The sequence below is a fragment of the Tursiops truncatus genome, chromosome 7 (assembly GCF_011762595.2).
Source record: "Tursiops truncatus isolate mTurTru1 chromosome 7, mTurTru1.mat.Y, whole genome shotgun sequence".
Classification (NCBI taxonomy): Eukaryota; Metazoa; Chordata; class Mammalia; order Artiodactyla; family Delphinidae; genus Tursiops; species Tursiops truncatus.
In genome coordinates this window covers 33,633,022-33,655,296 of record NC_047040.1, presented here as the reverse complement: position 1 = coordinate 33,655,296, position 22,275 = coordinate 33,633,022, and the positions used below count along the sequence as shown (strand labels likewise).

At 38.2% G+C, this 22,275-nt stretch overlaps 1 protein-coding gene across 1 annotated transcript in view; it reads left to right on the top strand.

Annotated features, from left to right (window-relative positions):
• CDK15 (cyclin dependent kinase 15) overlaps window positions 1–22,275 on the top strand; it is a 118,966-nt gene that overhangs the window by 11,220 nt on the left and 85,471 nt on the right. Inside the window, exons 5-9 of the mRNA XM_073807393.1 lie at window positions 500–712; window positions 12,608–12,966; window positions 13,686–13,835; window positions 14,040–14,134; window positions 20,433–20,512. Coding sequence (XP_073663494.1) covers window positions 12,844–12,966; window positions 13,686–13,835; window positions 14,040–14,134; window positions 20,433–20,512 — 448 coding nt within the window. The 5' untranslated portion in view covers window positions 500–712; window positions 12,608–12,843. The remainder of the gene's footprint in view (window positions 1–499; window positions 713–12,607; window positions 12,967–13,685; window positions 13,836–14,039; window positions 14,135–20,432; window positions 20,513–22,275) is intronic.

Genomic DNA, 22,275 nt, shown 5'->3' with positions numbered 1-22,275 from the left:
TTTTTCATTCTTCCCTCTCTCCCTCTCCCCACCCCCACCTTTCCCTCCCTACCTTTCTTTTTTGTTGTTGTTTTTTTTGTTTTTTTTGCGGTACGCGGGCCTCTCACTGTTGTGGCCTCTCCCGTTGCGGAGCACAGGCTCCGGACGCGCAGGCTCAGCGGCCATGGCTCACGGGTCCAGCCGCTCCGCGGCATGTGGGATCTTCCCGGACCGGGGCACGAACCCGTGTCCCCTGCATCGACAAGCGGACTCTCAGCCACTGCGCCACCAGGGAAGCCCCCTACCTTTCTTTTTAATTTTTTAAATACTTTTCTTACTCTGGGTCTCCAGCCCATCAGCTTTCCCCTAGCTGTTACTGAAGGCTCTGCCCTGGCCCGGAGCTAACTGGCTTCTGGGGGACTGGGAGCTGGGGAGGGCTCAGTATTTCTGAGAGGAAGAGGCCTAATCGATTTGCACAGGTTTAAAAACACTTAATTTTTTAAAATCCTCTACATTTCAGAGCCTTGGAGCCAAGTTTGGTTTGCCCAGCCCTAGTAACTGCTAGGCTTTTGTATATGATAAAGGCAATTGGAAGATTAAGAAAAACTTATGAAGTAACTGGGTGAGGAGAAGGAAAAAAAAAGATATTTTAAAACGGATACGTGTAAACTGGAGAAAGGTCGCCTGAAGTGGAATCACCATGGCTGAGTGGCAACGTCCAAAGAAAATTGAGGTGAGTGTGTGGTGGAGGAGGTTGGGGCATTCTCTTGAGGAAAAAAAGACGTTTGGAGGGAGGAAAAGTCGAGTTGGCCAGTTCTCCACCCTGGCCACCTAGTGGTGCTGTCGGTACAAGGCTGGCTGCTTTCCGGAATGAAAGACTAGGTGGGGATCCGGCATCCTGGAGCAGAGATGGGGAGAGGGAATCTCAGAGTGGGCCACACAGTTTGTGGGTATAAGAAATTTACAAGTCAGGTTTTTGTAAGTTGTGTTTATTTGTATTTATAGACCCACAATATACACATATTTTAAAGTCATAGTAAATTGCAGGAGACGGTTTCAAACAGTTCTAAAGCTACTATAATACTTTTAGTACTCTGGAGAGTGCTACGCTTCAGCATGAAAAAAGATGGGTTTTCGGGCTAGACCATTTTACTCTGACAGAGCAAGAAACCTTAGGACAATGTTAAAGAAGATTATGGGAGCATTTTAATCCATTTCACAGAAATTAACAATGGCACGTTGTACAGCGGTAGCATTATTTTTAGTCACCGGCCTGAGCACTTCTTTAGTGGACTAATTGTTCTCATTGTAAACTGACTGTGAGGGGCTACTGGGAAGAGATGCAGATTGTGCTGAAGACCACAGGAGGAAGACACTCACTTCAGCTTCTGCTTTCAGGGATGCATGTTTCCTGTCAGAGAGGAAGTTCTTTCACATGGCTTAGAGTACCATTCTGGGTACCAAGAAACAAAATTCCTGTCCATGTACAAGAGAACACTGTGCTGAGTTAATGGACCCACTGTATGTCAGGGAAAAGGGTGCTCATAGCACCTGGGTGCTCATTGTGTGGAGACATGGTTAAAAGCACAGATCCTAGAATCAATACCAGTGGGTTTAAATTCTAATTGTGACACTTTATACTCTAAAAAATGTGGGGCAATCCTCAGTTTTCTCATCTAAAATTGGGGGAATAAATATCTATGTCACAGAATTAAATGAGATAATATATATGAAGTGCTTGGTTAGAGCAGATCAAAAGATGGTAGCCGTATTAGGTGGCAATGCCTAATGAAAGAACAGAGGACCAGGAACAGGCATGGTAAGTCTTTGGTATGACATTATCTCCCAACTCTTAATTTATATCAAGAAGGAAAATGGTCAAGTAGGTTTAAAGTACAGACATCAGAGCTTTTCTGCTTTGGTTTAAATCCTGGTTCCACCACTTTTTTCATGTGTGGCTTTGGGCAAATTGTTTAATGCTTCTGACTACAGAACTGTTATGAGTAAATACAGGTAAACCATGTGTTTGCCTTAGTATTATTGTCATTTGTTTTCTACCTTTAGCCAGAAGACTTGGACTAAATGTGTGACTAGTTGCCTCACCATGGAACCTGTTTACGCTATAAATACAAATTTATTCTTTATAAAGAGAACGTGAAATCACTCTTTTTGAAAATCATATTATTATTTCATAATATATTAAAAATCAAAAATAAAGGATAAAATTGGTGTCCCCCATTTTATTGGGCACCAAATCATCACTTCAAGTCATTTCTGGAATTTTCCCTTAATACATTCAGACTCAAGAAATTAAAACAAACAAACAATCATACAAATGCAAATAACAACAGAGAAAACATCTAGTCTGTAGAAGCATAATTTTATTTTTTGCTTATACGGGAAATAGTGTCTTTCCATTTTCCCTGCGTCTACAGATATGCCAAGGATTCCTACAGTTTTAGACAAAGGGTCCTCTTTAGGTATAGCGTTCAGTGTAATTTTATACTTTCATAGGCTAAGCCATTCTGTCACAGGAACACCTTGCAATTAGATTTCTTAACCTGCTTGTGAAATGTCTCTTTTAACCTGTCATTGCTTTCCAGTGGTTTTAAGATATGGACCTATACATATGGAATCACTCAGCATTCTTCAGCGTTCTATCTGTAGTTCACAGTTTTGATTCACAGCACATAAGGCCAGGATGCGAGGAGTCTAGTATCAGAGTCGGGGCACAGAATTTAAGTCTAGAAAATTGTGACTGGGGCATTTGGCATTTCTGAGCAGAAATTCCCAGGACTCCAAAATTGTCTTAAATCAATGAGAACTTGTGAAATTTGGAAGTATGACCATCTTGCTCCACATACTTCCTAATTAACTCATCAGTTTTGAATTTTACTCTTTCTTGAAGGCAATAGAAATAAAATATAACACTAGGATTTACACCATCAGCTTCATTGTGAAAACTGAGTACAAGTAAACAAATAGCACACTAATAGGCAATAATGGTATGATGTAAATAAAGACCACAGATGCATGTAAAGGTGCAAAGGAGACCAGATGCCATGTGCTTGCAGTTCTGCTTACTGTCAGCAGACAGCACTCTGAGCATGTGGAAGTGTCAAGTTAAAGAACTCCAGGAAGAAGGAAGGCATGGGATTTCAGAATCGTACTCTAGCTTGTATTGGGCCGAAGATGATGTCACATGCCTGGTGATTAACAAACTTGAGTCACTTACCTATTACTGATTTATCCTAAATATAATAACTAATTTAAATGTAAGCCTAATAATGAATAAAGAATGAGGCCAAACAGACAGATTTTATGCTCTTTATGCAGATACAATTATCAGTGTGTCCTCATTAAATAAAATCTGGGGAGTTTAGTAGTCTTTGAGCAGCTTTATTATCTTCTACTATTTGCTAGTTTAGTAATCTTGGGAAAGTTACTTAAACTCTCTAAGATTCAGTTCCCTCGTGATTAAGTGGGAATAATGATGGTACCTTCTCATTGTCATGGAGTTGGGAGGATCAGCATGGAGTCTGGCACAGAGCAGGCACTGACATGGTAGCTGTTGCTGTTATTATTACTACTTGACTTTTATCTAAAGCCTCCCCTGCCCTGCCTTGTTGGAAATAGGCAGGGATATAAGGAAATAAATAAATAATCAGAATACATGGATTTCATGTGAATGTATTTTCAAAACTATTATTCTTATTCTACTTTCTTGTTTAGAAAATTCTTAAACAAAAATGAACCTCCATATAGCCATCACTCAGCTTAATCAATTATCAACATTTTTATCAATTTTGGTTTTTTTGTCTCCAGCATTATTTTTCTGGAATATTTTAAAGCAAGGAAATTAAATCATTCCACCTGCAAATACTTTAGCATTCATCTTTTTTTTTTTTAAGGTAGATTTTCTTTTTTTTTTAATTCATTCACTTATTTATTTATTTATTTTTGCTGCATTGGGTCTTTGTTGCTGCGCCGAGCAGGGGCTACTCTTCTTTGCGGTGGTTTCTCTTGTTGTGGAGCACGGGCTCTAGGCGCACGGGCTTCAGTAGTTGTGGCTCGTGGGCTCTAGAGCGCAAGCTCAGTAGTTGTGGTGCATGGGCTTAGTTGCTCTGTGGCATGTGGGGTCTTCCGGGGACCAGGGCTCAAACCCATGTCCTCTGCACTGGCAGGCGGATTCTTAACCACTGTGCCACCAGGGAAGCCCCCTAGTATTCATCTTTAACCATAAGATTGTTTTCAAAACATAATCATTGTGCAAAATTGAAAATGAATTCTTAAGGTCATCTAATACAATATTTAAATGTCCATACTTGTCTAAGAAATGTCATTTTACAGTTGTTACCAGGTGTTAGGGAGTGGGGGAAATGGGGAAATGTTGGTCAGAGGGTACAAAGTTTCAGGTATGCAGGATGAATAAATTCTGGAGCTCTAATGTGCAGCAGGGTGACTATAGTTAACAATATTGTATTGTATACTTGAAATTTGCTGAGTAGATCTCACTTGTTGTCACACACAAAGGTTAACTGTGAAGGGACTGATATGTTAATTAGCTTGCTTGTGGTAGACATTTCACAATGTATACATATATCAAAACATCACCATGTACATCTTAATTACATGCAAATTTTTTGGTCAATTATACCTCAGTAAAGCTGGGGGGAAAAAAAAAACATTGTTTACAGTTAGTTTATTCAAATCAGGATCCAGACAAGGTCTACATATTGCATTTGTTTGTCATGTCTCCTGACTGTTTCTTTTTTTTTTGGCCATCAATATTTTAAGAGAAATCAGGTTATTTGTCCTTTCTGATTTAGCTGTTTGCTTCCTTGTGGTATTATTTAATTTTTCTGTCCTCTGTATTTCTCGTAATTTGGTTTTAGATGTAGATATTTAATTAGATTCGGGTTAAACTTTTTTCCTTAGTCAAAAATACTTCTCAGGTGTAAGTCAGACAGGGAAAGAGAAATATCACATGATATCCCTTATATGTGGAATCTAAAAAGAAATGATACGAATGAACCTATTTACAAAACAGAAACAGACTTGCAGACTTAGAGAACAAACTTATGGTTACCGGGCGGAAGGATCGGGGGAAAGGATAGTCAGGGAGCTTGGGGTCGACATGTACACACTGCTGTATTTAAAATGGATAACCAACAAGGACCTACTGTATAGCACAGGGAACTCTGCTCAATGTCATGTGGCAGCCTGGATGGAAGGGGAATTTGGGGGAGAATGGATACATGTGTATGTATGGTAGAGTCCCTTTGCTGTGCACCTGAAACTATCACAACATTGTTAACCGGCTATACTCCAATATAAATTAAAAAGTTAAAAAAAAATACTTCACAGGTAATGCTGTGCAATTTTTGTTGTATCACATCAGGAGGCATATACTGTCTGGATGTCCCAAATTTAGTGAGGCTAAAATTGATCATAGGACTTAGATGGTGTCAACCTGACCCTTCATTGCAGAATTCCTTATCAATCTTTCACCTAATCATTTTAGCATCCATTGATGATTGTTGCTTAGAACTATTATTGCATTAGGGATTGCATAATAGTGAATTTTCTACTTCTGTCATTTCTTCTGCACTTATTAGCTGGAATTCTTCCATGAAGAAGAATTTCCCCCTCATTAACTACTTGATAACCCTGGAAAAATAATTTGTGTAGAAAAGACAAAATAAATACTTGATTTTTCCCTTTTATTTATCAATATTCTGAGTAATGAATTGCTGCACTAGAAACCTCCAAGTGGTCATTTTTATTTAGAGTCACTATGAAGTTATGGATTTTATGTATTTGGTGTGTTTCAATCCATTGCAGTCATTATTCTTTTTGGTGTTCAAATTGTCCCATGTTAAGGCAAATGGGAGTCCTTTCAAGTTGGTTCCCGTGTCCTTTTTTTTTTTTTTTTTTTTGCGGTACGCCGGCCTCTCACTGTTGTGGCCTCTCCCGTTGTGGAGCACAGGCTCCGGACGCGCAGGCCCAGCGGCCATGGCTCACGGGCCCAGCCGCTCTGCGGCATGTGGGATCTTCCCGGACCGGGGCACGAACCCCTGTCCCCTGCATCGGCAAGCGGACTCTCAACCACTGCGCCACCAGGGAAGCCCCCGTGTACTTTTTGACGTGACTCCACTGATTTAAGATGAGCCTTGGACAAATTCTTGATAACTTTCTAGATTTCATCCTCCACACATTCAGCCACCACTTCTCCATGGATCCTTGATTCTTTTTAATGGAAAATGGTATTTAGAGATCACAGATTGAGCACCAGGACTGCTCATTTCTGTTGAGTTGTCATTGTTTCTAATATATCTTTTTGGTTGACAGAGTTTGTTTCTTTTTTTTTTTAGGGAAAATATCATAATCAAAATCAAAATATGTATACCAATATTTCCAAATCAAATTTAAGATCATATAATTTTTTTTAGATCATATAATTTTTACTTGATTTCTTCAATCTGATATTTATGTTTATTTTCTCTTAAGCTGAAAAGTTTGGTTTCTAATGACATTAGCATAATTACTTACTTGTCTAATCCTAAAATACACCAATAACAGTTTCAAAATAGTAGTAGTAATATTGCTACTATTAGTAAAACTAATGACTACATTTTATTTTCCCACATTTCTTTGCCACAAAATGTAACACACAAAAGCATTTTGCTTTTTTCGCTTAACAATATATTTTGGGGCTTCTCTGGTGGTGCAGTGGTTAAGAATCCGCCTGCCAATGCAGGAGACAGGGGTTCGAGCAACTGGGCCCGTGCACCACAACTACTGAGCCTGTGCTCTAGAGCCCGCGAGCCACAACTACTGAAGCCCGTGTGCCTAGGGCCCGTGCTCCGCAACAAGAGACGCCACCACAATGAGAGGCCTGCACACCGCAATGAAGAGCCCCTGCTTTCTGCAACTAGAGAAAGCCCACGTGCAACAACAAAGACACAGCGCAGCCAAAAATTATTTAATTAATTTTAAAAAAGAGAAAAGAATCAAAATAAAATAAAATAAAAATTTTAAAAAACCAAAAAAATATATTTTGATGACCACTGCATGTCATCATATAGTTTTTTTTTTCAACTTTTTATACTGCTTTGGACTTTTTAAAAATTTTTTATTGGAGTATAGTTGCTTTACAATGTTGTGTTAGTTTCTTCTCTACAAAGAAGGGAATCAGCTATATGTATACATATATCCCCTCCCTCTTGGACCTCCCTCTCACCCTCCCTCAAGCCTCCCTCCCCAAGCCCACCTATCTCGGTCATCACAGAGCACCGAGCGGAGCTCCCTTGGTATACAGCATGTTCCCACTAGCTATCCAGTTTACATATGGTAGTGTATATATGTCAGTCCTAATCTCCCAATTCGTCCCACCCTCCCCTTCCTGCCCCCATGTCCACACATCCATTCTCTATGTCTGCGTCTCTATTCCTGTCCTGCAAATAGGTTCACCTGTACCATTTTTCTAGATTCCACGTATCTGTGTTAATATACGATATTTGTTTTTCTCTTTCTGACTTATTTCACTCTGTATGACAGACTCTATGTCCATCCACATCTCTACAAATGACCTAATTTCATTCCTTTTTATGACTGAGTAATATTCCATAGTATATTTACACCACATCTTCTTTATCCATTACTCTATTGACATTTAGTTTGCTTCCATGTCCTGGCTATTGTAGATAGAGCTGCAATGAACATTGGAGTACATGACTCTTTTTGAATTATGGTTTTCTCAGGGTATATGCCCAATAGTGGAATTCCTGGGTCATATGATAGTACTATTTTTAGTTTTCAAAGGAACCTCCATACTGTTCTCCATAGTGGCTGTATCAATTTACATTCCCACCAACAGAGCAAGAGGTTTCCCTTTTCTTCACACCCTCTCCAGCATTTTTTGTTTGTAGATTTTTTTTTTTTTTTTTTTTTTTTTTGCGGTACGCGGGCCTCTCACTAATGTGGCCTCTCCTGTTGCGGAGCACAGGCTCCGGACGCGCAGGCTCAGCGGCCATGGCTCACGGGTCCAGCCGCTCCGCGGCATGTGGGATCTTCCCGGACCGGAGCACGAACCCGTGTCCCCTGCATCGGCAGGCGGACTCTCAACCACTGCGCCACCAGGGAAGCCCTTGTTTGTAGATTTTTTGATGATGGCCATTCTGACTGGTGTGAGGTAATACCTCATTGGAGTTTTGATTTGCATTTCTCTAATAATTAGTGACATTAAGCATCTTTTCATGTGCCTCTTGGCCATCTGTATGTCTTCTTTGGTGGAATGTCTATTTAGGTCTTCTGCCCATTTTTGGATTGGGTTGTTTGTTTTTTTGACATTGAGCTCCATGAGCTGTTTGTATATTTTGGAGATTAATCCTTTTTCAGTTGCTTCATTTGCAAATATTTTCTCCCATTCTGAGGGTTGCCCTTTCATCTTGTTTATGGTTTCCTTTGCTGTGCAAAAGCTTTTAAGTTTCATTAGGTCCCATTTGTTTGTTTTTATTTTCATTACTCTAGGAAGTGGGTCAAAAAGATCTTGCTGTGATTTGTGTTAGAGTGTTTTTCCTATGTTTTCCTCTAAGAGTTTTATAGTGTCCAGTCATACATTTAGGTCTTTAATCCATTTTGAGTTTATTTTTGTATATGGTGTTAGGGAGTGTTCTAATTTCATTCTTTTACATGTAGTTGCCCAGTTTTCCCAACACCACTTATTGAAGAGACTGTCTTTTCCCCATTGTATATTCTTGCCTCCATTATCATAGATTAGGTGACCATATGTGCATGGGTTTATCTCTGGGCTTTCTATCCTGTACCATTGATCTATATTTCTGTCTTTGTGCCAGTACCATAGTGTCTTGATTACTGTAGCTTTGTAGTATAATTTGAAGTTGGGGAGCCTGATTCCTCCAGCTCTGTTTTGTTTTTCTCAAGGTCCCTTTTGCTATTTGCGGTCTTTTGTGTTTCCATACAAACTGTAAAATTTTTGTTCTAATTCTGTGAAGAATGCCATTGGTAGTTTGATAGGGATTGCATTGAATCTGTAGATTGCTTTGGGTAGTAGAGTCATTTTGACAATATTGATTCTTCCAATCCAAGACCATGGTATATCTCTCCATCTGTTTGTATCATCTTTGATTCCTATCATCAGTGTCTTATAGTTTTCTGAGTACAGATCTTTTACCTCCTTAGGTAGGTTTATTCCTAGGTATTTTATTCTTTTTCTTGCAATGGTGAATGAGATTGTTTCCTTAATTTCTCTTTCTGATCTTTCAATGTTAATGTATATGAATGCAAGGGATTTCTGTGCATTAATTTTGTGTCATGCAACTTTACCAAATTCATTGATTAGCTCTAGTAGTTTTCTGGTGGCATCTTTAGGATTTTCTATGTATAGTATCATATCATCTGCAAATAGTGACAGTTTTACTTCTTCTTTTCCAGTTTGTATTCCTTTTATTTCTTTTTCTTCTCTGATTGCCATGGCTAGGACTTCCAAAACTATGTTGATTAAGAGTAGAGAGAGTGGACATCCTTGTCTTGTTCCTGATCTTAGAGGAAATGCTTTCAGTTTTTCACCATTGAGAATGATGTTTTTTGTGGGTTTGTCATATATGGCCTTTATTACGTTGAGGTAGGTTCCCTCTGTGCCCACTTTCTGCAGAGATTTTTTTATCATAAATGGGTGTTGAATTTTGTCAAAAGCTTTTCCTGCATCTATTGAGATGATCATATTGTTTTATTCTTCAATTTGTTACTATGGTGTATCACATTGATCGATTTGTGTATATTGAAGAATCCTTGCATCCCTGGCATAAATCCCACTTGATCATGGTGTATGATCCTTTTAATGTGTTGTTGCATTCTGTTTGCTAGAATTTTGTTGAGGATTTTTGCGTCTATGTTCATCAGTGACATTAGTCTGTAATTTTCTTTTTTTGTAATATCTTTGTCTGTTTTTCACTTAAAAGTATATATTGATGATCACTGCATGTCATTATATAGAGTGGTGGTTTTTTTTACAGCTGCACTCCATTGGATGTAGGTGGATTATTTTTAATGTTTCTGACACAGACTTCACATTATTTTTCATGTTAATATCTGTTGAATGTTTATGATTATCTACATATTCTAGAAAGGTTATAATTAGACCAAAATTCCTAATAATCTGGCTAAATCAAATAAAGACAGAATGCAAGATTAGAAAAAGTGCAAACTCTCAACTAAACTTAGCTGTTTGAATACACACCAATTGAGAAAGGAAAAAAGACTCCAAAATTGTAGGGTGGGAGTATCTAGCCTGAAAATATTAATAACCTATAATTTTACTGCTAATTTAAAAAAAATGGCTACCATTTGTCAACACAGATTCCTTGGAAACAGAACCTCAAGCAAAAGCTTACATGCAGGGCTCCCCTGGTGGCACAGTGGTTAAGAATCCGCCTGCCAGTGCAGGGGACACAGGTTCGAGCCCTGGTCCGGGAAGATCCCACACGCCGCAGACCAACTAAGCCCGTGCGCTACTACTACTGAGCCTGCGCTCTAGAGCCCGTGAGCCACAACTACTGAGCCCGCATGCCTAGAGCCTGTGCTCCACAAGAGAAGCCACCACAGTGAGAAGCCCGCCCACGCAATGAAGAGCAGCCCCCGCTCACCGCAACTAGAGAAAAGCCCACAAAGACCCAACACGGCCAAAAATAAATAAATTTATAAAAATAAAAAAATAAAAAGCTTAAATGCAAACACTTCATTTTGAGGGGGAAGTGTCATAGCAATCCCAGGGAAGCAGAAATGAGAGGGAAAGGGAAGTAAATGAGGGAAGAAAGGAGAGCATAAATGGAGCATGTTTCTGAGCTGGCTTCAGCTCCACAACAAACATCGCTGGTTTCATAGTGGAAGTCCTTCCGTGGGACTTCCTGCATTCCTCGATTGTGTCACCTGGCCCTTGCAGGTAGTTGCTAGAGAAGCCAGAGCTTCTGTTTGTCCATTCAGACTGGTAGCAAGACACAGGGGTCTCTCCTTGTCAGCTTCTGGTGTGAGGGATCTTTGGTCTATGAGTAAGAGTGGCCATGCTTCAAGACAGCATAGTAGGTTTCTCCCATTAAGAAGCCAACCAGGCCCTGAGGCAGGTCCAGCCAACCTGGAGTGGCACATGAACTGGGTCTGATTCACAATTCAAAATGAAATCATCGAAGTCTTCTGTCCTTATTCAGAAATCTTTGGTAACAAAAATTGTTTATCACATAGAGCTAGAAAATATCTTAAGTCATTTCCTTGACTTTAAACAAGACCATAAATTATTTTATTTTTGAAAATTCTGAAGGGTATTTCACAATTTCCCTCAGTAGCCCATTCTAGTATCTAAACATACCGTTTTAAACTTTAAAAAAATCAAACTATTCTGTTTTAGCAACTTGAGACTTAGGTCAATTACCCCTAGGCTAATAAAAATGCAAATCTTTTAAAAATTCTGAAACTTACAATAATTAGAGGGTGATAAAGAATAACTGTCTCAAACCTGGTCTGGGGTATAACTTTTGTATAACAAACTTCACAATCTTTTAGGAAGAAATCAGCATTTCTGATAAAATGTATTATAATCAAATTATGTTCAATTCTAATGGAATTAAACATTTTGAGAAACTAGCTTCTCTCACTCTCTGTTGATTATCCGGCAAAAGTTTAATCGTTTAACAAAATATTTTTTTGTATTAGTGTTAACTAGTCTGTTTGTTGTTGCTGTTGTGTTTACTAAATGTCTCTAATTGGAATGAATCTTTGAATTGACTTGTTTTAGGTCTCTTGTGGCAATTTTGAAATGAAACTTCATACATGCTTATAATTAAATTATCTGAAAAGCTTTTCTTGTAAGGTTCAGATATCAAATATATATAAATATTGTTGTGATAATAGACATGACTTATTTTTTCCTTAATGATTGTGTGTGTGTGTTTATATGTGTCTTATTTTCCATCTCACTCTAATTAGCACATTATAGTGACAATGACCTTAGGAGTCTATGAGAGAGAAAAGTTCTGTTCAAAGACTGCAAACTAGCTTGAAGTATCCTTGACATGTCATGGTATTAATATAGTAAACGTTAATTACATTTATGTGGAAGGAAAGAGGCAGGGAGAGGGGAGGAAAGAGGGAGAGAAGGAGCTATTTCATGCAAACTTCTCTCTCTCCACCATTGTGTAACATTGTTACCTGTTTAGTAATAAGAACAACACAGGTGCTCACTAGATAGTATTTGAATTGGTGAATGAATGAGTACCCATTGGGACTCTTAGTTACACTATTGCTTAAAGGCAAAGAGATGGAGTAGATATCTACCTTTCTTCCTGTTTTAGGGTTCTGTGGTTTCTTTGACTACTAAAAGTTGGCTAGGTTGCAAATTTATTTTGAAGTCTTAAAAATAAAATACTTTCAGATGAAGGGCAGGGGGAAAATACTCCTCAACATATCCACTTTAGCACCAGGAAAGCCTAATAAATATTATCAATAATATGGATAAGCAATGTAAATTCATAAAAACCGTGAATACCAGTAGCACAAACTTGTGACTGGAATAAGAACTTTAATTGTGCCAAATTTTATTCTTTCCCAATATTAGCTGTCCTGGTTTCAGTTGCGCACATAATGAATGCAGGCGGCCGCCTTTCTGATGTGTAGTTTCTTGCGATGAAGAAAAACTGCTGAAGTCATGAGGCTGCTCCAAGCAGAGCCCTCATGTGAGTCATATGAAAGCTCCAGCATTGCTGACCTCTGGCAAAAAGGGAGTGAACAAGGAAGGAGAGGCAGAGGGAGAGAGGTTCAAGTGCCGGGTTTTCTCCTTGAACCTAGAAGATTATGGGCCAAGAGCTGTGTGCAAAGACTCTGCAGCCTGGATGCAGCTGCCATTGCTGTTGGGAGGGAGGAGATGCACACAGCCGTCAGAGGAGTGCTCCGGTGATGATGGAGGCTGCGATCAAGGTATTTGTATTCCAGGAGCAGCATCCTCCTCTATCCATAAACCGAGGAGTTCAGAGGCTCCCTTTCTGTAGCAGGGTCTGGTTTTCCTGCACTAGGTCTAAATCAATAAAAAGAAAATTCTATTAAAGTCACAGAGAATTTGTGATTGTTGTTATCAAATTTGGAGATTTTCTTTTAAGCCAAAAGGGAAAAATAATCCTATGCTTTGGGCTGCATGAAACTCACTTGACTTGAAATCGAGAGTTATTCTCTTGAAATCTCTGAAGTACTAAATTAGAGAGCTGAACCTCAAAAAGCAAGCTGCAGTAATGGTACCCTACGGATTAAAAATTTCAGTAATTAGTTCATGTTTATTAGCAATGTTATACTAGAAAATTTTTCCCCTAAAAAGAGAAATTAAGGGGACATAAAAAAAAAGAGTGTAGGTTTAACAGAGAAAAATTTGAAACCACCCATCAAAGAAATTTAGGTTAACCTAAGTGTTTAAAGATATATTTTTAGGTGAAGAGAAAATGTTGTGTTTCAGCAGTTGATATCATTATTTTATTTATTTTTTTTTTAAGGAACTGATGTTCAGGAAAGGTGCCTTTTGGGCGTATAGGAAACTTGGAAACCATTTGAAGAGTTAACATCAGGCAAATAAAGAAAAAGTGGTTTATGCTAGCCATTGAGTCTTGACTTTGCATAAATTTTATTCCTGCACTTTCCTTTTTCTCTAGCTAACAGACCTAAAAGAAGCATCATGTTCCATGACTTCATTTCACCCCAGGGGACTTCAGGCTGTCCGTGCCCGGAAGTTCAAGAGTAAAAGGCCACGGAGTAACAGCGATTCTTTTCAGGAAGAGGATCTGAGTCAGGGTTTTCAGTGGGTGAGTGAGCAGCTGATGTTGATCAAGAATTTAATGTGTGCTTGTCTAGAGAGGCTGGACCTTATTTCCAGGGCAATTACTGAGCAGACCTTCCCAAGTACATTCTGCAATGCTGTCTAATTTCTCTGGGGGAAAAAAAAGGCAACACTAAAAAAATGCTCTTTTCTTTCCCCCCTCTCACTCCTCCTCATTCCCCTTATGCAGAGGAAGAGCCTCCCCTTTGGGGCAGCCTCATCTTACTTGAACTTGGAGAAGCTGGGTGAAGGTTCTTACGCTACAGTTTACAAGGGGATTAGCCGGTGAGTGACTCATTAGCTGGGAGAGACTAGAGATGAGGATCTCACCCCCAGGATTTGACATTATGAAGCCAGCTGACACAGGACAGAAGTTCGGGACCTATGCAAGACCCCATAGTCAATAGGGAAAGACATGATTATTGAAGTAGCCTTGAAAGAAAACAAACTTCTCCTGCCCCAATTAAAATCAGCCCACTAATTTATCAGCTTTTCCTTTTTTTGATTCAATTCAAATTAAACTTTCTCAACTACTGACCCAAAGAACAATTACTGCTCTTCACCTGGTAGGAAGTACAGTTGATAAGGTATCTCTACAGATATTTTCATATCCCCCCCATTCAGCCCAAAACACAATGACAGAGGTTTGCAATGGCAGCCTTGGGTTTTCTCCTTCCTTCTTCCACGTGGCCTTTGTAGAAGAAACTGAAGTTGGTTTCTACAAAGTATGACATAGTATGCAAAGAATGATTAATCCTGGGTATTCTACACTTGCAATTCTACTCAAAATGGCTGGAGAATAAAAAGATTGTTAATCCAGAAAGCAAGTGCCCATTTTGGCTAATAAAAACTTTGTTAAACGTATTTGGAAGATTCACGAACTCCACAGCTTTTAGTCAAGGTGGGATAGTCAGAAGGTCTGATTTCTTTAATTTATGTTACTCCAATGGAGAAAAATAATGGCTCAAAGTAGTTAAATGTTAATTTTAAAAATTTAATATAAATACAAGACTATTATTTATCTTAGGACTTGTGTTATAATTTTTACTTGTTAAAGAGGATTTGGGAGGAGATACCATTTTAAATATATTATGTAAAAACAGGATTTAATTCACTTCCATAAACTATCTTAGGTACTAAGAATATAAAAGATTTCCTTCAAGGGATTCAGCCTAGTAATAGGATGAAAAATACATTACAAATATATACCCTGTCCAAGTGCACAGAGATATATGTAACAGTGTATTAACTGCAGCAAGATTTATAATAGAAAACGTAAAAACCTGGTTACAAATATCCATTAATGGAGGACTGGCTGAATTATCACTATAAAATTAAATAGCATGCAACCATCTAGAGTATAAGATGTATGAAAAGATGCCCAATATTTTATGAGAAACAAGCAAGTTACAGAACAATATAAGATCTCATTTAGAAAAAAAGCACTGTTCATGTACAAATTTGTATGTGCCTAGAGGAATCTGGAAAAATATACAAGGGATTATTAAAAGTAGCTACTTCTAGTGGTTGAAACTGGAATGGAGAAAGGTCGCTCAAACTTTTCACTTTATTCCTTACCACAAAAGCATTACATTTATAAGCTTAAAACATATAGAGATAGATGTCAAAAAGGCATTTGATAAATTCAACATCAATTTCTAGTTTTTAAAACTCTGAACAAAATAGGATTAGAATGATAATTACTCATTATGTTGTAGAATAAGTTCAAATCAATAGTCTACATACTTTTTCTTTGTTAAATACTAGAGACATCACCATTAAGTTAGAGGTAGGGCAAGGCTGCCCACTATTCTCTGTTGTTAAAGATTATATCATAAGCATTCTAGCCAATGCAACGAGGAAAAAAAGACTGAATATAATTTTTGTGGATTATAGAATTGTCTACCTAAAAAAACCCAAAAGAGTCATTTAAGAAACTATTAGAAGTAGTGAGATAGAACAATAAGGTGATCAGTTACAAAATCAAAATATACTTATCAAAAGTTGTCTTATGTATTAGCAATAACCAATAGCAATAATAGAATTTCTATTAGCAATAATAGAAAATATTATAGGGGAAATTATTCTCAAAAAGCAACAACAAAAAAAATCATTACAATCAAAAACGGGCAGGATTGGGACTTCCCTGGTGGCGCAGTAGTTGGGAATCCACCTGCCAGTGCAGGAGACATGGGTTCGATCCCTGGTCTGGGAAGATCCCACATGCCGTGGAGCAAGTAAGTTTGTGTGCCACGGCTGCTGAGCCTGTACTCTGGAGCCCGTGGACCACGGCCACTGAGCCCGTGTGCCACAACTATTGAAGCACACGTGCCTAGAGCCCGTGTTCCACAACAAGAGAAGCCATTGCAATGAGAAACCTGTGCACCGCAGCTAAGAGTGGCCCCCGCTCAACGCAACTGGAGAAAGCCCACGCGCAGCAGCAAAGACCTAACGCGGCCAAAAATTTAAAAAAAAAAAAGGCAGGATTTATATAAAGATTGAGTAAGGGATATAAAAGACTTGAAGAAAAAGCCAGAAAGGCATTCATTCATTCTACTCATATTTATTAAGCACCTACTCTGTGCCAGGCACTATTTTAGCCAATAAGGACTCATTGGAAAACAAAAGAGACAAAAATCCCTGCTCTTATGGAGTGTATGTTCTAGTGGGGGTGAGAGAGGCAATAAACAAATGAACTCTTTGACTGAGTTTGTCAAAGAGTGAAAATACTTTGGAAAAGAATAAAACAGGGAAGAGGAATAGGGAGTGCCAGAGTGGGGTGGTGAATTACTATTTTAAATAGTGAGAGAGGAGGCCTCACTGAGAAAGGAACAGTTGAACAGAGACTGACAAAGGTGAGGCATGAGCTGTGTGAGTGTGTAGTGGAAGAGAGTTTCAGGCAGAGGGAACAGCAAGTAGCAAATCCCTGAGGCAGGAGCAGGCCTGGCACTGGGCTGGGAGAATGGAAGGATGTGAGGACAGTGAGGAGCTGCAGATGCAGTAGGGCCTTATATAGGGTCTTGTAGATCATTTCAGGGACCCTTGTAAGGATATAGATATCTATATTGGATTAGAATATCTAGTAGCACAAAGATGTCAATGATTCTGTAATTTAGAGTTTTAATGTATTCTAAATATGTTCAAAAGCTACGATAATTAAAATAGTGTAGCACAAGTATAAGACAGATCAAAGAAATACGATTTGTAAAAGTTCAGAACAGTCCCAAATCCAAGTATTAGTAAGATCTAATATACAATCATGGTGACATGTCGAATCAGCAGGGAAAATAAATAAATAAATAAACAGTCCAATAAATGGAGTTGGGACGATTGTTAGCAATTTGGAAAAGGTAAATATACAATATAAATTCCCAGTGGATTAAAGAGTTAAATGAAAAAGGAAACATACAAGAGCTAGAAGAATAAACAGGGGAAGTCTGTGTAACTTTTGGACTGGAAAGGTCTGTCTATATGTAACACTTAAGTCACAACCTGTAAGGGAAGATTGGACATGTCCATGGTGCCCCATCTATCCAAGTACGTTCTAGGGACCCCCCCAGTTCTGAGACACCTTAATAGAAGTTTCACTGAAACCATTACCATTGTGCAATTGACACGAGTAACCCTAGAACAAAATAAAATGTGATCCTTTATTGGATCAGCATCTTTAAAATGTTGATGTATACCATGACTCTCTAAAAATGATGAAGAGGGCTTCCCTGGTGGCACAGTGGTTGGGATTCCACCTGCCAATGCAGGGACACGGGTTCGTGTCCCGGTCCGGGAGGATCCCTCATGCCACAGAGCAGCTGGGCCCGTGGGCCATGGCCGTTGGGCCTGCACGTCCGGGGCCCGTGCTCCACAAAGGGAGAGGCCACGGCAGTGAGAGGCCCATGTACCGCAAAATAAATAAATAAATTAAAATTAAAATTAAAAAGATGAAGAAAAATTTTGAAGTATAAAGCATTTTCTAAACATATTTGAACAGAAAAATTTAGGGTAGGGGATAGGGAGAATTTCACAGAGCTATGTTCCAGGTAAAACATTTTGGAAAATACTGAGCATCATAAAAATTTTTAAGTTTAAAATTTCAAAGATATGATAAGGCAAACAAAAGAAATTGGTGAAAAGTATATGTAAAATATTTCAATAAAAAATGGGCAAACAGGTAAACCACAAAAGAACAGAAAAGACCAATAACCTTATGAAAACTCAGTTCCACAGTTATTTAAAGGAATAGAAATTAAAGTGTGATAATCCTTTTTACCTATTAAATAGGCCAAAAAATGAAGATAAAAACATGCCCCCCAAAAAGAAGCCCCACATTTATGGGGATATGTCAAAGATACCTAGGAGCCAACTGAAAAAGCTCCCAAAGAACGAAGGTGGAAAAATGTGAGCAACAAAATTAATAAAATAGTATTTATTGGGTTGTAACCCAAAGTATAAAGTGACTTTGAGTCCATAGTGCTGTAAATAAGTGGTTCAGTTAATTAATAAATGGGAGAGAAGAGACAAATTTCCAGATAATTTATGCAGATAACCCACCCTCAGGGTGGTGGAGCATAACTTTCCAGTGCTTAAGTGTGGGCTACTCATAGTGACATTCTCCCAAAGTTCAGTATGGAAGGGGGTGGGGGGAGAATAACTTTACAGTGAAGAAACCTGATAAGTATTACCTGAGCCAGGTGATTAAGGCCACATCAAAAGCCATAAATTTTGATGACAGTATGTACCTTTAATATGATGTGATGAAACCAAAACCCATAACTGTGGTCTAATCATAAGAAAAACATCAGAAAAATTCCAATAGAGCGGTATCCTACAAAATACTTGACCAGTACTCCTCAGAACCTTTAATGTCATCAAAAACAAGGAATGTCTGGGAAACTGTCACAGCCAAGAGGAGCCTAAAGAGACATGACAACTAAATGCAATGTGGTGTCCTAGAAGAGATCCTGGAATAGAAAAGGGACATCAGGTAAAAACTAAAGAAATCCTGGTAATCATATTGCAATATGTAAATGTATCAAATCAGTTTTTTCTCCAATGTTGAACATTTCAGCTATTTCTATTTTTTTCTATTGTAACTAACACAGTGAATGATATCTTTCATGCACGTGGAATTATTGAAATCTTTGTTAAGTAACTATTGAGAAAAATTCCTGAGTGTGGTAGTTTTATGGCTTTTCACACATATGATCATGTTGCATTTCCCCAAATTTTACCAATTTACAATGCAACCCACAACAAGCAATACAATTTTACTGCAAAAAAAAAAAAAACTAAAGAATTCCTAATAAACTAAGGGCTTTAGTTAATAATAATGTATCAATGTTGGCTCATTAATTTTAACAAATGTATCATACTGATATAAGATTTCAACAACAGAGGAAACTGGATGTGAGGTATATGAGAATTTTCTGTACTATCTTCTCAACTTTTCTGTAAATCTAAAACTGTTCTAAAATATGAAATCTTAAAGCAACAACAACAACAAAAAACAAACAATGCTGCCCGCTGTTGGCGAGAGGGTGCTAGAATGGCCAGGCTCATGACCAGTTAGTGGTGTGATCACTCTGCGGCACAATTTGGGAACATGTGTTCAAAACAATAAAAATTTGTGCACTGCATACTCTTTGATTTAGCAATTCCACCATGACCCTAAGAAAATAACAGAGGCTGTATGAAAAGATTTATCTACAAATATGAACAAATATGATCGTCCAGGCATTTTTATAATAGCCAAAAGTTAGAAACAATGTTAAAATATTTGGAATTGGCAAAATACATTGTACATATTTATATGATGAAATGTTACTATTCAATGTCAAATAATACAAGAATGACTAACAGAAAAAGTTAAATGGAGGAAAAACAGGATCCTAATAATACGATGTGAATCCCACTGTATTAAAAACAATATAGTTATACTTACATTAAAATCTTCTCTGTTCTCTGGCATTTAGCTTACATCAGCAAACAGAACAATGAATAAGGGGAGAGTAAGAGATGAAGAGAGAGAGAATGGTGGGACTGGGCAGGTCAGGTAGCACCTAGGAGGCAATTGTAAGAATTTGGCTTTTATTCAGAATGAAATGTGGAGATGACGGTGGGTTTTGAGCACAGAAGTGACTTGTTTTGACTTTCACTTTAAAAAAGATGCCCTGGGCTACTGTTGGAAGTAGACAGTAGGGGTACAAACATATAAGCAGAAAGACTGCTAGGAGGTCATTACAATAATTCAGATGAAAAATAAGAATGGCTCAAACAAGTGCACAAAGGGAAATAAAAGAAACAATATACATCAAAATATGAAGCTGGCTTTGTTGGGTTATTTTTTTCTGTGCTTTCCCATATTCTCCATATTTTCTGTAATAAATATATATCACTTTGGTAAAGAGAAAACAATGGCTTGATATATACATATGACTTTTTAAACTTTTTTATTTTGAGAAAATTGTACATTTCATATACTGGAATAAATTTTGAAGGAAAGCTACTTTTGTTAAACCATCCTTAGTATAAATTGCTGCTGTGGGCCATGTCAACAAATCTGTGTCCTTTCCCCCCACTCTTCTAGGATAAATGGACAACTAGTGGCTTTAAAAGTCATCAGCATGAATGCAGAGGAAGGAGTCCCATTTACAGCCATCCGGGAAGGTAAGAACAGTAGAGTGGACCCAAGAGATATTTTAAGTTTTTGATAAAAATGCATTGAGCCTATCCATTCAACATCTAGCTTTTTTTTTTTTTTTTTTTTTTTTGTGGTACATGGGCCTCTCACTGTTGTGGCCTCTCCCGTTGCAGAGCACAGGCTCCGGACGTGCAGGCTCAGCGGCCATGGCTTACAAGCCCAGCTGCTCTGTGGTATGTGGGATCCTCCCGGACCGGGGCACGAACCCAAGTCCCCTGCATCGGCAGGCGGACTCTCAACCACTGTGCCACCAGGGAAGCCCTAGCTTTTTATATTTATAGAAGTAATGTTATAATTGCAATTTTATTCTTCACACCAGTTTCCCAAATCATTTTATTACTTATTCCTGAGGAAATTAGAATTCAAAACTATTATATTAGTTGACCCAAACTATGAACTCAGTGAGTATTTACTAAATATCTTCTGCAAGTTTGGGCCCATGCTAAGTGCTAAGGCTGTATCTATATAACCCTAGAAAAAGCCATACAAAAGAGAAAGTAAATAATATACTCACACAAATTCTCAGTAAGCAGTTTGCCTGAAAAAAAGTTGTTGAGATAACATTTGAAAAACTCCTTAGGAAAACGTGTATTTTTAGTGTTATGCCTGTATTTTCTCTGAACCCTGGACAGTAGAGCAAGTGGGTGAGAAGTCTGGTGGCATCATATAGCCTTGAGCTTGAATCTTAGATATACCAGTTACTAGTGGTGTGACCATGGGTAGATTACTTTTCCTATTTAAGACTCAGTTTATTGCAGAAAGAGGATAATAATACCTATTTCACTGAGTTGTTATGAGGCTTAAATGAGAATATACATATAAAACACTAATCACAGAGTTTTATCTTCATAGTTCAACAAATGTTGGCTATTATTATTATTCCATTTTTTTTACTTTCCCTTAGTGATGTCTTGTTCACTATCAAGATAACTAACAATTTATAATTTAAAAATCAAGAAGCCAGTATAGTGAAAACAAATCATTAAAATGCAATTTATTAACCTTTTTACATAAGCCATTTGAAATAAAATGATGACAGGATTGCTATTCATTTCATCAAAAACCCAGAGAAATGGCTTCTCCCTGGTCTTTCTTTCTTCCCTTTTAACTACTTCATCTTCCCTTCTTTATGGAGCACATCCTATATGCAAAGCATGCTGCTGGGTGTTGTGAAGAATGAGAAGAAAAAGCCTGATCTTTGCTCTCTATCTTTTCAGTTGTAACAGAGCAGATGATTTAAGTTGCAACCAGTGTTATGATGGAGGTAACAAAGACCTTGTAAACTGAGATGAGAACAAGTCAGTCTCAATGTGGCTAATAGAGTCAATAGATTTTGAACTGAGCTTGGGAGGATGGGTCATGCAAACAGGCATGGAAAAAGGAATTCAGAAAATGAGTTTATAACTGAATTTGATGCCATTTTCAAAAGTCTTCCAGAACCCCTGGGAAATACATCATTTTGAATTTCTGCAGAAGGGCCAAATGGCTATCAGGTTAGCCGGGGATTCAGCCTGGTAGGATCAGGTGCATTCTGGAGGAAAGTGTGGCCTTAAGTGTTTAATATAATGGAAGCTGTACTTACTGATGTATGTATTAGTGGTCCCCCTGGAAGGATAATCAGATTTAGAAAGAGATATGTGGATAGGCTAAAGAGGATTTCTGAGCATAATAGACATCCCCAGGTCACCAGCATAAGGGGAGGGTCTCTAGGCCCAGGTTCACCCTGTTC